Consider the following 16,641-nt stretch of genomic DNA (forward strand, 5'->3'; position numbering starts at 1 on the left):
AAAATCAACTCCCAACATTTATACTTTTTAGATCACATCAATTAATTTTTATTATTATTCGAATAAAAAAAAATCACTACAAAACAATTTTTTTTTTTTTCACTTTTTCATACAAAATATTCTTACTTTTTTTTTTTTTTTTTTTTTTTTCACATCAATCAAATCTGCTACAATTCTATGCCACTTCCTTTTTTAAGGCCATTGGCAAACATAGACTCATATTTGCTACATAAATTGCGAACAATCTAAACAACAAAATAGCTGAAAATCCGAATCTTATTTAAGTGAGGGTACAAGGGATGGAAATAGACTCTTATGTACGGATGCATTATGTATATTTGGATAAACTACCTTTTACCCCATAAACTATAATGCCTTAGCACTTCCCCTTATGACCAACTGTGACACTCCCGACCCCCATGAACTACCATTTTGTACCCAAAACCCCCATTCCATCAGTCAAAGGCCCATTCAGTTAGTCAATGCGTTAACTCAGACAGTCTACCCGTCACTTTGCCCCCATAAACTACAATTTATTGTCACTTTACCCCCATGAACTATAACGCATTGTTACTTTGACTACCTAAATTAAAGCCTTTGACTAACGAAAGGGGCCTTTGACTGACAAAGGAAAATTTTGGGCACAAAATGGCATTTTATGGGAGTCGAATGTCACATTTGGTAGTTCATGGGGGCAAAGTGAAAATGCATTATAGTTCATGAGGGCAAAAGGTAGTTTTCCCTATATATTTGAGTAATGCTATATCTGGGACTATTATGCCTTAAACGTAATGCAACTTTCAAATCACAAGGAATTTAAGATAAATCACTATTACATTTGAATCTAATAGTAATTTTAAAAGCAAGATGGATAAAAGGGAATAAAAATCTTACATATATTACTCTATATATTTCAAGTATGGTTGATCAGAAGTAAGACTTGGGTTTGGAACAAACAGTGACATGGCATTATACGGTCAACAAGCAGAGTGACAAGTGCACTGAGATAAATGGTTTGATTGGAATCTTATCACAAAGGAATGAAAGGGAAAGTGAAAAAGAAACACAATGGTACAAGCATCATTCTGCTGCAACAAAGAGCAAAAACATCACTGTATAAAGAACAAAAGGACATGATCAAATGATTCAATGCTATAAAGGGTAATACGAAATTATAATTATAAATAAAAATGAAAAAGGAAAAGTAAAGCAGAAAACAAGTAAGAATCATTCAATAGTAGTTATGAAGAGAAAATGGAAGAAAAAGAAAATATTACAATCATGTATTGAACAGACAGCTCACCAGTCTGATACACGACTGTACAACAAAAGCCTCTCTTTCTCTCTCTCTCTCTGTCTCACACACACACACATATTAGACATGTTTATAGGGCTGAAGGCACCTTCTCTCAATGCTTGAATAGCCCACACACGGCCAAGCCTTCATGATCTTTCAGGGCTATCTCCAATTCAATTCCTACAATAAAACTAAAAGCTTCTTCTTCTTTTTTTTTTCCAGAAAACAGACTTTGAGATCAGTAGTATTTGATGAGTTACTGAAAGGTTTATAAGTCTGGCTGTGAGAATGCAATAATTCACCCAGATAAAAATGTTTGTCAGTCCTATCCATGGATCTCAGACACATGGCTCTCTTTATCCCCTGCCTTGTTTTCAGAGTCAGCTGGACCAGAAAATTCCTTCGTGGAGTCAATTTCCAAGCTGGCTGTACGGCTCCTTGCATTCCTTCGATCCTGAAACGAATTGTAAAATCCAAATATGATTTTCTCATTAACTCCTGTACTCTGATGAGCATAGTGACAAAACACGATTTAATAATCCGTTGTCAACAGAAATTTTACATTTGGCATAAATTCAGAGAAAATTGTAATTAAACTGAGAAATGTTCAGGGAGGATACAGACTGGAAAAACAATGCAAACTAAGCAAAAGTGTACTCTCATTCAATCATTCTAGAACTGAACATGGTATATAAATCCCACAATAAATCTAAAAGTTAATCCACAACGGAAAGGTTATTCACTACTATCTCGAATTGCTAAAATATAGCCATTAACTCCACACAAAGAGGGATGAGATAATCAAACTCTAGACACAAGAACAGAACTGCAATACTTATACATGGATACACTGTATGAGACTGTAAAATATTAGTGTTCAAGCTTTCTACATGTGAAGAAAACATCAACAGCTGTTTTAGAGAGCAAAATCAAAAAAGCTCTAGTGGCAAATTTACTGTCCTCTAATTTTTAATAGATCATACAACATTACCACATAATAGGTAATGCAACATAAACCTACTATAAAATTAAGGGAAAAAGAAGAAACAAAGGAAAAATGATAAGGCACTGTAATGATATACATGCATCATACAGTCTTCTATAAGCCCTTAAGCTGTATAGCATCTTACAGCTCCGTTCCTTAGCTTGTTTATGTAATAACCACAGCTCAAGCTTGATTGCTTGGACCATTTTAGAAACAAATGCAAAGTTTGTTATTAGGGTCGCAAGCAAGCTTGCTAACTTTGTATAGGCTTGAAAATTTGCCTAATAACACAAAGAGGAAATGTAACACCCCGATCCCATATTGGGAAGATGAGAAGAAGCCCACATAGAGTGGATGGTTTATAGAGATAGTCATGAGTGTTAAGTCCTACATTGCCTAGTTACTAGGTGAAACTAGGCTTTATAATAAATTCTAGGGAAGCTTCAAATTGACTAGTCATTTTGGAGTAATAGCGCAGATATGGCTAGCGCTTTTCCCTGGGTCGTTACAAGTGGTATCAGAGCCACCTAATAACGCCAGGTCATGTGGTACTAGAGCACTACATGACGTGGACCTGACGACGACGTCAGGAGTTTAAGAGGGGGAGTTTGTAACACCCCGATCCCATATTGGGAAAATGAGAAAAAGCCCGCATAGAATTGATAGTTTATAGAGATAGTCATGAGTGTTAAGTCCCACATTGCTTAGTTACTAGGTGAAACTGAGCTTTATAATGAATTCTAGGGAAGCTCCAAATTGACTAGTCATTTTGGGGTAATAGCGCAGATGTGGCTAGCGCTTTTTCCTGATTCGTTACAGAAAATATGCATGCGCGCACACACACTATATGAGGTACTAAAATTATATTTAACAATGTCATTTGTTGGATGAACATAAAAGCTAGTTGAATGTCCTTCTAAACTTAAAACACGCATTTGTGACTTCAGGCTTCAAATCAATGTAGAAATCAAGCTTAAAGTGAAACACAAGCTTGGAATTAATTCTCTTATCAAAATTAAGCGCCGCTCAACCCAAGCTCAAACTCATTAATTATTTCTCAAGTTGAGCCTAAACATGAAACCTTGAGCTTGAATCAAGCTTAGCTCAGCTCAAACAAGTAAAAGCTTGATTAGCTCACCTTGTTTGAAGCCCTAATGCTCTAACACTGGAAACAAAGCCGCATATTTCTAAAAATTCAAAGAATACTTCAAAACCCAAACAAAGATAGTCAAACAAACAAACAAACAAACATAAAAAATCGTTCCAGGAAGAGCACTGATTTGCACCTCGCGAAGTGGATACTCATCAGCTTCGAGCATTCGTACAACCTGACTCATTTTGGGTCTCTTATCTGAATCAGGATCAACACATCGAAGTGCTACCAAAAGAGCACGTTTTAGAGCGCGTGTGGTGGGTTTAACTTCAAGGTTTGGGTCCACAACTTCCTCAGTTCTTCTTGTTCCTACCATCATCTTTAGCCACTCGACAAGATTAACCTTCCAGGAGCACAAAGAAATGTTTATTAGAAATCTTGCACAAAATAGTACATCTGAGCTATAGCCCTTGTGCTTCAACACATTTTAATATGTGGATAATTTAGATAAGCAGTAAGAATCAGCTTGTAACCCGGGGGGAGGTTGAAGAGAGACAGAGACGGTGAGAGAGAGCCAGAGACAGATGTTGAAGTTTACATGCTCAGTAGCAGACAATTATTTTAAGAATTGGGTACCTCATTAGCAGGCCGGCCATAGTCCACAGGGTCCCTTCCTGTTACTGCTTCTAAAAGGAGGACACCAAAGCTATAAATGTCACTCTTCTCATTTAACAAGCCAGTATTAGCATATTCTGGTGCCACATAACTGAAATTCACAAAAGAGACAGCTTCTAAGACCCATCTGAAGAAGTTTTATTAGCTTATAGATTAAAACTACAGGGAATCAAATTCTACACTTACCCAAATGTTCCCATTACTCTAGTCGTGATGTGACTTTCTCCAGAATCCAAGAGTTTTGCCAATCCAAAATCAGAAACCTTGGCATTAAACTCATCATCAATCAGAATGTTGCTTGATTTTATGTCTCGGTGAATAACTTTTGGTTCTATTGCTTCATGTAAATAAGCAAGCCTGAAACCCAATGTGTTAAGTCATTTTTCTATTATATTCAAAGTTCCACTATTAATAATGTCATGAGTGAAATCAGAAGATGTAAAATTGTCATAATTTTGAAAGCCTGTTCAAAAGAAAGACCAAAACTAGCCAGAATATGAAATCGTCATGGAAGACAATGAATTACTAAAGGTAATAAACTGTCTATTCTGAAAATATATTTGTCCAGTCAAATTCTCTACAAGATGGGTATTCGAATCTGTTAGACGAATTATTTGGCACCAAAATTGAAAAACAAAATTGTCATATATGAAACTATTTTTAGTTGAAAGATTAACTTACGCTTTAGCAGTACCAAGGATCACCTTCATGCGCGACTCCCAAGTAAAGGTGCCATGTTGATGCATTGCCCCATGTAGCCATTGTTCTAAGTTTCCATTATTCACATATTCATACACCAGCATCCTATGAAATAGATATTGGATTTTTAAACCAGCTGAAACTATTAAAGATAAAAAGATTCAAACAGAACTTGGAAGTATTGGCAAGAAAGTATAATATGTAAAGGAATCTAAATGATTCAATCAAAAAGGTAAAGGAATGTTACCTGTGAACTCCTTCAATGCAGTAGCCCAGGAGTCGAACAAGATTCTTATGACGAACATGGCCTATGGCCTCAACTTCAACCCTAAATTCTTTCTCCGCCTGTCCCCTATATACCCAAGTCACAATAAAATCATGAAATTTTTTTTAACGAAAGCATTAGAAATTAAGAGAATGTGTCATTAAAGCATCCTTACAAGTTATTAAGAAGTTTCTTCACCGCCACCTCAGTTCCATTAATCAGTCTCCCCCTGTAAACAACCCCATATCCACCCTCACCAAGCACATTTACTGCAGAGAATCGATTAGTAGCAAAATCTAGATCCCTGAGAGTAAACCAGTGGCCCCACCCAAGATGAGAAATTTCTGGCAAGCCAATTAAAGGAGAGGCTGTCGCAGGTCCTCCATACGACAATGAAGACTGCTTCCTAGCAGTCCCAGAGCTTCCTTCTTCCCATGACATTGAACTTAATCCTCTCTCATGATGATAAATTGAGCTGCATTGACTGACGCTATCTGGATCGCTCGATTTGCTTGGAGCCATATGAACTAATGTTTTCTCGGAATTCTTATCACTTGACTTATCATGGATTGAAAGAAATAAACTTTCATGAGAACTCTGAGTTCCAACCTTGTCAACCTTGATATCTTTCGAAACATTTGGTATTTGGGAAAGAGAGAATTTGTCAATGGATCTCCTAGACTTCCTCCGAAATGTGACCCATACAGATAAGATACAAAGAATTAAAACTATAAATGCACCAACACATACGCAGATCAAAACCCATAGTTTCAAACCCAAAAATGCAGTCTTTTTCGATAATTCTGTATTCAAAGAACCCTCAGATGACATATCTGATCCCCTTGAATTCTCAAACTCACAACCGACTTGATCTTGTTAGTTTCCGTACCAAAGTGACATCCCCACCTGTGTACCAAAAACATGTTATCAAAATGCCTTTATAATTCTCGACTGTCATGATCATGCGCATATCTACTTTCCACCTAGCTCTTATATCAGTTTTGTTTTTTTCTTTTGGATGATTAAAAACATGAATTTGTTAATGTCAAAATTCTTGGTCGAGCACGAGCACAACGTAAACCTTGGATTGTTTACACTTTGTTATGCACAGTAGAAGTCCTGTATATGCTACAAATATTTTTACCGGCCAATGTTTTCTTACAAACAAAAATGTGAGGATATCATTCACCAAGAATACATACTGCTCACATATTCCTCCTAGGGGAATTTTAATTTAGAATTATATCCAGCCTGTGGATAAACATCCTGGTTACGTTCCTCTTTGAGATTGCTGAATTTGCACACATTAAAAATGATCAATCAGAAAATAAAACTAAGAATCTGGGAAGAACATTTAAGGAAGTTTGATTAACGTCGACATGGACTGCTTAATGAGAATTAAAGCTCAAAAACAAATTTTTAGTAATATTTCAGAAATTTGAAAAATCAGGAAAATCCCATTAGCATATAAGTCATAATAATCAAAGAAAGTTCATAAATTGCACATTTGATAAAAAAATCAAACACAAATCCAAATCTATCAAAAAGGAATAAAATGGAAGTATCACTTATTATCCAAGTAAGAGATGGATAAAGGCGAATGTGAATTGCAAAAAATAAAAAGTGAGTTGTAAAAGATAAAGCACTTACCTTTTATGGTGATCTAAGTTAACCCCCTTGATCTTCTTCCTTGAGCACCCAGAGAAGCAAAGGAAAGGCTTCTTTTTGAACCAACAGAGACTCAATAAGCATAGATAGGCCAATGTAGACCTCAAACAATACGAAGCTACAAAAACCCAGATGCCACAAAAAAATACAGTTGGGGAGGAGTAGTTTACAAGAAGGGATTGTGGCCTCAGGTGGGCCAAAAAGAATTCAGAAAATGATTATGAAAAATGGTGAGGAAGAAGGCCAGACAAAAATCTAATCTTTGAAGGGAGAGAGAGAGAGAGAGACAGAGAGAGAGATTTTAGGAGAGAAAAGCAGAGGTGGGTAAAATGGTTGGTGGGTTTTGCCTATGTGTTTATAGATGGGAGGAGAGAGGGACCTGAGCAAGCTGGAAAGCTTGGTTTGCAATGGAGGAAACCAGAGAGAGAAACAGTAAAGGGAAAGCAAAAATGAAAGGAACACGAGTGGCATTTATAGCTGGGCTGGGTGAACAATATTCAATAAGCAAACCAAAGTAAAGTGGAAAAAAGTGGGAAAGAGAGAGAGAGAGAGAGAGTGAGAGAGAGAGTCAACCAAACAGGAGGGGGGAACTCCAAATCTAGCCTGCTCGAAGCTCTACTTTACCAAACTGCCCTTATGTCCTAAAGGAATTCCTCTCAAGTCTTTTAAATTTCTTTTTCATAAAAAAAAAAATGAACATAATAGAATTAAAAAAATAAAAATAAAAGAAATTTTGTAGCTTTGAATGTTCATATAATTAAGAAGAAACTTTTACTCGTTTTTGAAAATACTATCCCACCCTTACACTTAATTCCGCCCCTATTTGTATGTGCTAAATTCAATTTTTAGCAAAGTTTGTGGATAATAAGATCAACTTTCTTTATAACTAGGGATAAATGTAAAATTAGTTTTTATGGTTAACCTAAATTATAAATCATTTTATGTGGTATAAAAAAATAATTTATAGGTGCTCAAGGTATGCCAAAATAACAGTTTACTTCTTGAAATCATTTTATGTTAAGGAACTTAACAAAATCTATCACTTTCCCAGTTAAGATTACACATCAGCCTTCACTCAACGTTATACTGTTACAATAAATCAACATAATCTCTCATTTCCCCTAAATTTTACCTTGTACATAACCCTCCCTCATATTCATCTTCCTCAGCTACTTCACAAAATGTCATTGTCAAATTCTCACGAAATGCTCCAAAATCGTGGTGATGAATATAAAAATGAAGGAAGGTTATGCACGGAATAAAATTTTGGGAATAAAAAAGATTAGGTTAATTTACTGTAGCAGTATGATGTGACAAATGAACGTAATCTGTTAAATTACTTAACGAAAATTGATTTTAGGAAGTAAACTGTTATTTTGGTCTACCCAAGAATCTATAAATTATTTTTTATACCACATATAATAGTTTGTAATTTAGGCCAACCACAAGAACCGATTTTACATTTATCCCTTATAACTATAAGTGGAATCTCTCTTGCCTCTTGTTGAATTTGAAATTAAATATGAACCATTAACAAATGCTATAGCACATTATTGTAATTTTTATTACAGCACTTAATCCAATATCTTTTATTTTTATTTTTTACATACAAGCCATTTTAAATACCATTATCAACAACATAGCATTATCGTGTCAGAAAAAAAATAAAATAACAATTGATGGGATTGTACAGTTTTTGCTTTCATAAATACGAACCTTTTTAATCATTTTCTTTAATGATACATTGGAGAATGCGAGAGAAAGAGATAGATGCATTTAATATTAAAGTCAAAACTAAGTTCACTCGGAAAATATATTTAATAATTGTATGGAAAAATGGCTTGGGTTTGTTAAATTTCTTTTTTAATGTCCTGTCTTTTTTTTTTTTTTCTTTTCAAAAATAAAAATATTAAAAAACTATGACAAATTCGTTTAGTTCCAACGGTTACAAGGGGTATTTTGGCCAATAGAACTTGACAAAACCCGACTCTCAGAACTTGTAATATTAAATTAATAATGTTCAGAAAAACAGATGTGCCTTTCTTGAATATCATCATGTCTTGGAGTCAGAAAAAGCCTCCAATGGAGGAGAGAAACCAAAAAGAAAAAAAGAAAAAAAAAAGAAAGGCTTTGATTTGAAGCATAACTTTTGATTAAAGTATTCTCCCAACCAATTTCTTTTCAATCTCCTCTTTCATTTACACTAATTGAAAGTTTAACGATATGTTTAGTGTGATGGAAAAGAAGCCTACTCATGCACATTTCATAGGCCCCACTTGGAAGGCCCAAACTATAATTTTTTGAAATAAAATAAAACAATTAGGGGTAAAAGTTTGTTTTTAAAGGAGTTATAGGAGCATTTTTAAAAACATAATCACTCTAAGCCACCACGTAGTTCCGCCCCTCCCCCCAAATGGCCAATCCTAGACATCCGATCATTCTAAATCATGTGCTTAAACTTCAGTAGGCGTGCTACTCCTTATCGCGTTTATTTTACGTTACCAATTGACATTATGTGTTTTAAGTGGTCTTAAATTCAATATATTTTTATAAATTAGGAAAAAATTTAAAAAAAAAATCTTCTTGAATTTTCACTTGTTTTGACATTACCTTCTAAAGTTTAAAAACTTTTAATTAAGGATATAAAACTTTTAATTTCTTTCAATTGCACTATTCCATAAGGATTTTATGCCCAAAATACCCGTCTTTTTTTTTTTTTTTATAAAAAAATTGTAAAGATTCAGACATTTATTTATTATAAAAAAAGTATCTTTGCAATTTGTTTTTATAAAAAAAAAAGGTATTTTAAGCATTTTGACAAGATTTAACGAAAAATTATAACGAAATTGAATAATTGGAATAAATTAAAAATTCGATTAAAAACTCTTATCTCTCTATCAATCTCTCTATCACATTTCCTTCTCTTCACCTCTTTTGGGTAAAAGCTTATAAAGTATAAAATATTAAAAGAATGTTTTATTCAATATTGGGAGGAATGTTTTTGTGCTTCCCCCAGCTTAAGGATAAGTTGGTGAAGCAAAATGAGATGCAGATACCTTTTTGAAGAAATAAATGGATATGAGCACACAAATCAACACAACCTTGAATTGCTACTGTCCATGGATACTTCCCATTAAACGAGAAAAAAGGGAAAAACAGAATCAGGTTCTTTCTTCTCATTTCTTTCGTCTTTTCTTATGCACTACTATATGTTGTTGCAGACATTGAACTACAGCAAATATAAATACAAAAAACCTTGCAAGTGGAAGAAAACATTGTAAAATGAGTCTTTTTATTTATTTTTTTTTTTTTTTAATTGTCACAGTCACATTAACAAATTGTATGACAGTTATATAGTAGTATATTAATTTTTTTTTTTTTTTTTATATCGAAAATTTTAGAAAACTCCCATGAACTTTCACGGGTTTTGAAATTGTACTTCACGAAGTTCAAAAACTCTCAATTAAGAGTATCAAACTTTTAATTTTTCAATTCCGTTAGCATTTTCTGTTAAATTTTGTTAAAATTTTCAAAATACCTTTGTTTCTTATTATAAAAAATAAAAATAAAAACTTGTAGAAATTCAGGCATTTACTTATATATATATATATATATATTGAAAATTTATATGCAGGTATTTTGAAAATTTTGATAAGATTTAATGAAAAATCCTAATAGAATGGGATAATTGACAACTCGATACCCTTAATTGAAAGTTTTTGAACTTTGGAGTGTAGTGTCAAAACGAGTAAAAGTTCAGAAAAATTTTGCGAATTTTTTTTTTTATTATATTGCCTTCTGTTGTACTATATATTGGTGTTGAGATTTTTTTCCTCCATTATATAGTAGGTACGAGTAAATGAAGATGTAATTAGTGTAGCTAGTGAGGTATTTTCAAGTTAGATGGACCAGGGATTTGTGATTGAATCATATTAGGTTGAAGGGCCATTTTGTAAATTCCCTATAAATTAATTAATAAAGAAATTAAACAAAAAAATTTTTTGAGGGGAAGTACATGTATTAATGTAGTGATTAATGTTGTTATGTGAATTTTCTAACCTCACTAAACTCCCCTCCGCATGCCCTAGTTACAAACATACAAACATTAGTAGGAAAGCTTTTAGCAACTAGACAATCTTCCCTTCTCATTTTAGGGTTTTTCCTCTTCTATGGTTGTGCCATTAATGGTATTGGGTTGAGAAAATTGAGGAGAAACAGTAATAAAAAATTAAATGGAACTTTGAGAGAAGGATCAGAAACAAAGATGACTAAAAATGTTACACATATTTTATAGGGCCCAAGCCCATGGGCCCGGGTTATAAAGGTCCATGAATATAGACATAGACATCACCGAAGCCCAGAACCCATAGGGGGTTGGCACCATCAAAGACTTGTACTTCCTCGGGAAAGCATAGTCGGGTGTGTCTCAGGAGTGCATAGTCGGGTGTTCACAACTCACGGGTGCAAAAGATAAGGAATGCATGAAGGAAGCTTGGGACAAGTTGCTAACTGAACTTGTAGCAATGACCGAGCAACATAGTCGGAAGCAACATATTTATTGCTCATGAGATGCGCAAGACGCCATCTATGGGATGCGCATTAACTATCGGGGCGGTTACAAGCTATTCACGAGATATACATTAATTATCAAGGCGGTTACAATTAGCCCATAACGGTCAGAAGATCAGATCATGAATTCACTCGCCAATTACTCCCGGATCCCGGAATTTCCAGGTCGATTACCATCTTTAGCGCCTTACGACCTAGTCTATAAATGTGTTCACACAACGAATCCTAAGGTACGCAATATTTTTCTTGAGTCTAGAAGTATCAAAAAGAGAAACCTAACTTTAGCATCAAAGGATGATCCACCGGAAACATCCCCGGTGTATTCTCTTAACCTTTTGCTCTTGCAGATTGGAGGAGCGTAGAAGATCTCTAAATTGCACTTGTAGGTCACCATATCGGACACTGTTTTAACAAAAGATATAGTTCAGTGCTAATTGATCTAATCCTACCAGCAGGAGGGGTTGCGCCTAAAACATTATTTTAAGGTGGTAATTGCCCTACTTAGAAGAGTATGTTGCAAAGTTGCAAACATTTTACCTCTAAAATACAATAAAGTTATTAACTCTGGATAAAAATTCTAAATTTTTTTCTTACGAAATTGTGTATTTGACAAAAAAAATAAATGAGAGATAGTTTATTAATTGCATATATTTTTGGCCCTTAATTTACAGATGTTCAATTGAAAAGTGGTGAGTCTTCATTTGAATTGGGACCTTTCTAAAAAGAATATGACTTTTAGGTTGCACCTTTTAATCCATAGCATTTCAAAAAATAGTTGTCTTCATAAATCAATTATTTACGTGTTAGAAAGAACGCACGTGGCACGCATCCAAGTGTGCCAACAAAACAACACATTATATCACACAATAGGCACACGTGTTCATGTGTTCTAGTGCCACGTGTCTATAAATGATCTCATGTTTATTTGATGGGATGTGTGACACTTTAAATACACATAAAAAGTTTTGTAGTTTTTCCATGCGGGACAAAATTACTTAAAGCACAAACCTGCTTTTTTTGGATTTCACAATGTACAAGATTTATCACAATTCTCCCCTAGATTGTGAAGGTTTAGTCAAATAGTGGTTATCATCATTCATTAGCATATAAGAGCATTTTCAATAGAGGAGTCATATTTTTATATAAAATGACTTTTTAAAATTTACTTTTATCTAGTTTAGTTAAGCCATTTTTAAATGCCTCTACATCTGATTAGCTATATTTTTATCTATTCTATTAAAATATTATTAAAAGCAATAAAAGTTTTAGAAAAAAGAGAATATGTGAGAGGAAAAATGGAAAAAGTTTTGGAAAAAAGAGAACGTGCAAAGAAAAAGTAGGAAAATATTTGGGAAAAAGAGAAAATAGGTGAGAGAAACAATGAAAAATAAAATAGTTTCCGTGAAAAGTGCTGCTACATTTAGCTTCTTCTTTTTTTAGCTTTTCCAATTAAATATTTATTTTATATTTTCTTTTGGCTAATCCAATGTAGGGGGTTTTTAAACATTTGAAAAGTCATTTTAGATAAAAGTAACATTTAGCTCTTCCATTGAGAATGCTCTAAGAAGGTATCTTTCAATTTAAACATTCATTTAGTGAGAGAATTTCAAATTCCTAACAAAGTCAATGGTAGCTTAAGATTAAACCAAGACTTCAATTACTTGGAACAAGAATGTCACACATATGATTCCATCTAATTTTTGCGAAAAACTCTCAAATTTAATTACACGTATCCATGTGCTTCATCCTGATTCTTTCACTAACATTTGTAAAAGTAAACATTAATTTTTTGCTAAGTGTTGTCTCATTTCTTATTGAAAATATAAACTACACTCCAAAATACATTTAAAAGGGGGTGAATAGGTGTTTATAAAAAATAATACGGAATTAAAAATAAGAAGTATGCAACAATCAATCACCAAAATATGTAAAACAGTAAATCAAAGAGACATATTTTGGTAACGAAGTGGAAACTTTTGAAGAACTTTTCGAAAATAAAAACCACTCCGGAGCAGCCAAACTTAAGAAATCATGCACTATAGAAGAAGGAGAAATTGCAAGTTGTTTACACTTACAAAACCATTGAAGTTGATACAAAACTAGTCTTTTTGCTGGCCTTAGGGGGAACATTGTCATTTTTCTGGTAGTTTAGGGAGGACATTGTCGCAATTAAAAGTTTGGAAGAAACATTGCCAATTGAGTGATAGTTTGAGGCGAGTATGTAGACTTTTGCCTAAAAAAAAGATAATCTTGTTATCTCTCTTCCTTAGGAATAAGGAAAGTAGATAAAGAAATAATGTTTTAATTGGAAAGGTGAAAGTGAATACCTAAAATGTTGAGCCGAATATAAATACTTTAAAAAAGTGGGTAGCTAAAATAGAAAAATATGTTTTTTACTAAATATTTGTTGAGCCGGATGTAAGTGTTTGTCAAGATTTAAAATTGATGCATCTATGTACATGATGTTAATGTTAACACATCTTTTAAAAAAATTAGATAATATGACGTTATATACCCCGTTAGATGTAATAACTTTAAATCCTGACCATTAAATATGTACTATCTTAAGCCTCGTTTGCTTCCTCCTACCTTTAAATTACTCTTATAAATCCATCCGTAACAACAACCAAAAGGCATCATCTATTAGAAAAAAGAAAAAAAATGAAAGACTTCATTACGTAGTACATTAAGTTAGAGATTTCTAGAACCAGTGACTTTTTAACATACAAGACTTTGGCCATATTGCCCATTAATAAATTTAATACATATATACTCTTATCTCCATTCATCACATGGTAATATTTCCCATTAATAAATTTAATACATATATTATCTCCATTCATCCCATGGTAATTTTATTGGTATGTGCTAATTTGCTTGTGGTTATGAAGGCCAAATTTAGTGTTTAATTTCCAACTAAATTTTGTTCAGGTGATCTTTTACTTCGGAGTATTCACAAGTGATACAAGATTTTATGCACAAAATAATAATAATAATAATGATAATTATCATTATTATTATTTCACCTATTCTCTTTTGTAATTCTTAGGTTTTTTTTGCTTCATATGCTTCTAAATCTAAGCGGTATGGACGTATGGTATGTTTTGACTTCTGATCAATAAAATTTTTCCTAATAACCCTAAAGAGAAAAAGAAAAAATAAACCGAGAATATGAGATTTTGTCAATGAAAGGTATTTGAACACAACTATCTTATAATGCTCACGTGATAATTTTAATCAACATTTGAATTAATAATTGTTTAAATATTAATAATAATAATAATTTAACCATTGATTGAAACTATCACGTTAATATTATAAAATAGTTATGAATAAAAATGTGATATATAGCATTGCTCAATTGGTTTTAAAGACACCAATATGCACGGGAGGGACACATGACCAAAACATGTGTGCCGGGTGTGCGACCCATCTCAAGTCATTTCTTTAGATAAAGACTCCCATTTTTTCCTCTTTTCGGATGTGAGTGTGAAATTCATCTGGATGGAGTAGAGTCCGCCAAAATCAGCCTAGATTAGGTGACATATATATATATATATATATATATATATATATATATATATATATTCACCTTGAAATTTCAATTGGTGAGATTGTGGGGGAGAAGGCAAGGCCATATAGATGATGATCGTGAGATTAAGGTAAGGTTTAGCACGGCATAGAAAACATTTGATTAATTAAATTCAACACTGAAAGGAAAGAAAATAGTACCCAAGTTCACAAAATTTACATACATTTCTCCATTGGCTTACATCACTAACAAGCAGCAACAATCCAAGTTCACATACAATTACTTTTAGTCTCTCACTTCCCAGGGACAAAGTTGGTGGCATATGCCCAGGCATTGTTGTTGACAGGGTCAGCCAAGTGGTCAGCCAGGTTCTCCAATGGTCCCTTTCCAGTCACAATAGCCTGAACAAAGAACCCAAACATGGAAAACATGGCCAATCTCCCATTCTTAAGCTCCTTCACCTTGAGCTCAGCAAAAGCCTCTGGATCATCAGCAAGGCCCAATGGGTCAAAGCTTCCTCCTGGGTATATTGGGTCGGTCACCTCACCGAGCGGCCCACCGGCAATACGGTAACCCTCGACTGCGCCCATTAGGATCACTTGTGTGGCCCAAATAGCCAAAATGCTTTGAGCATGGACTAAGCTTGGATTCCCCAAGTAGTCCAGCCCACCTTCGCTAAATATCTGGGCCCCGGCCTTGAACCAAACAGCTTCACCGAACTTGACCCCGTTACGGGACAAGAGCTCGGGGAAAACGCAACCAAGAGCTCCAAGCATGGCCCATCGCGAATGGATCACCTCGAGCTCACGGTTCTTAGCAAACGTCTCTGGGTCGGCGGACAGCCCGGCGGTGTCCCAACCATAATCACCAGGGAATTCTCCTGTGAGGTAGGACGGGGGCTCACCGGAGAAAGGGCCCAAGTACTTGACACGGTCTGGCCCATACCAAGGGCTTCCGGATGAGACGGGCTTGGGCCTGCCCGCTGTTTTTCTCATGCTCACTCTGCCCTCACCAAGGAGGCTAGAGGATGAGGGAGTGAGCTTGACAGCTTGGCCAGCTAGAGAAGGGGAGGAGAGGGCCATTGTTGAAGTAGCCATTGCTTTGAAAAGAGAGCTTCTAAGAAATATGAGGGGGAAGAGACTGGAGAGTGGAGGGTTTCTATGAACTTAGCTGTGTAGATATATACATATTTATAGTAATAGAGATGGTGGGGGTTCTTATCTTAATGATATCTTTATCTCTTTCTCCCATTGGTGAAAATGAAGTGCGAGATTTTCATATGAATATCTTTCCTAGTTGGCAGTCTCCTCTCCACCACTTTTGTTTAATCAATTTCTTGTGGACCACTTTCATCTTTGCATTATGGATTGGTTTGTCTATGCCCAATAGAAGAAGTCCGCGTGATTTTTTTAGATGAGATTGAGAATATCACTTTGTTAAAGACTAAACAGATAGGTGGGGTAATAGAGAAAATTGTTTTAAATATTCTACTCAATCATATAATAAATTTCTTTCATTATATTATATTATATAAAAAGTTTGCACAAAGTTTTATTTAACCCCTTTTGTTTTAAGCGCAAAATGTTTTCTAAAAAAGGGGTTTTTTTTTTTTTTTTTCTCATTTTTTTTAGTGTTTGACATGGCGTAAAATATTAGTTAACCTCAAAATATTTTCAGCTGACCAAGGAAAATAACCTTCATGGGACGTAAAATTGTTTAAACTTCTCATCAGTGTACACTATTTTTTGCCGCTCTCTCATACTCTCAGACAAGCAATTGTGATAAGGCTATTTATTGGTACACAAAATTATATAGAATTATTACGTCAGCATCGTAGAATAAAAATATAATTTAACTC

General features: G+C 34.3%; 2 protein-coding genes across 2 annotated transcripts; both read right to left on the reverse strand.

Moving 5' to 3' along the window:
* Positions 1-1,150: 1,150 nt before the first annotated feature.
* On the reverse strand, positions 1,151-7,231 carry LOC132181370 (putative receptor-like protein kinase At2g42960). Its single transcript, XM_059594563.2, has 8 exons — positions 6,665-7,231; positions 5,190-5,920; positions 4,997-5,101; positions 4,732-4,854; positions 4,237-4,407; positions 4,012-4,141; positions 3,569-3,778; positions 1,151-1,751 (listed from the first exon to the last, which is right to left on the reverse strand). Exons 2-8 carry the CDS (start codon positions 5,843-5,845, stop codon positions 1,623-1,625), a joined length of 1,524 nt encoding a protein of 507 aa, XP_059450546.2. The 5' UTR covers positions 5,846-5,920; positions 6,665-7,231; the 3' UTR covers positions 1,151-1,622.
* A 7,737-nt stretch (positions 7,232-14,968) lies between these two features.
* LOC132182292 (chlorophyll a-b binding protein, chloroplastic) lies at positions 14,969-15,944 on the reverse strand. The gene has a single exon (XM_088516416.1). The coding sequence runs from the start codon at positions 15,878-15,880 to the stop codon at positions 15,077-15,079; it is 804 nt and encodes a 267-aa protein (XP_088372542.1). The 5' UTR covers positions 15,881-15,944; the 3' UTR covers positions 14,969-15,076.
* Positions 15,945-16,641: the final 697 nt, after the last annotated feature.

The sequence above is a fragment of the Corylus avellana genome, chromosome 5, assembly GCF_965113065.1.
Source record: "Corylus avellana chromosome 5, dhCorAvel1.hap1.2, whole genome shotgun sequence".
NCBI classification, from domain to species: Eukaryota; Viridiplantae; Streptophyta; class Magnoliopsida; order Fagales; family Betulaceae; genus Corylus; species Corylus avellana.

Bases quoted from the DNA above. Each gene is read 5' to 3' on its own strand.
- LOC132181370 (XM_059594563.2), bottom strand. From the start codon at position 5,845: ATGTCATCTGAGGGTTCTTTGAATACAGAATTATCGAAAAAGACTGCA. The intron at 4,408-4,731 runs GTAAGTTAATCT...ATTGGGTTTCAG, and splicing joins ATCCTTGGTACTGCTAAAGC to GCTTGCTTATTTACATGAAG. The intron at 1,752-3,568 runs GTGCAAATCAGT...AATTCGTTTCAG, and splicing joins ATGAGTATCCACTTCGCGAG to GATCGAAGGAATGCAAGGAG.
- LOC132182292 (XM_088516416.1), bottom strand. From the start codon at position 15,880: ATGGCTACTTCAACAATGGCCCTCTCCTCCCCTTCTCTAGCTGGCCAA.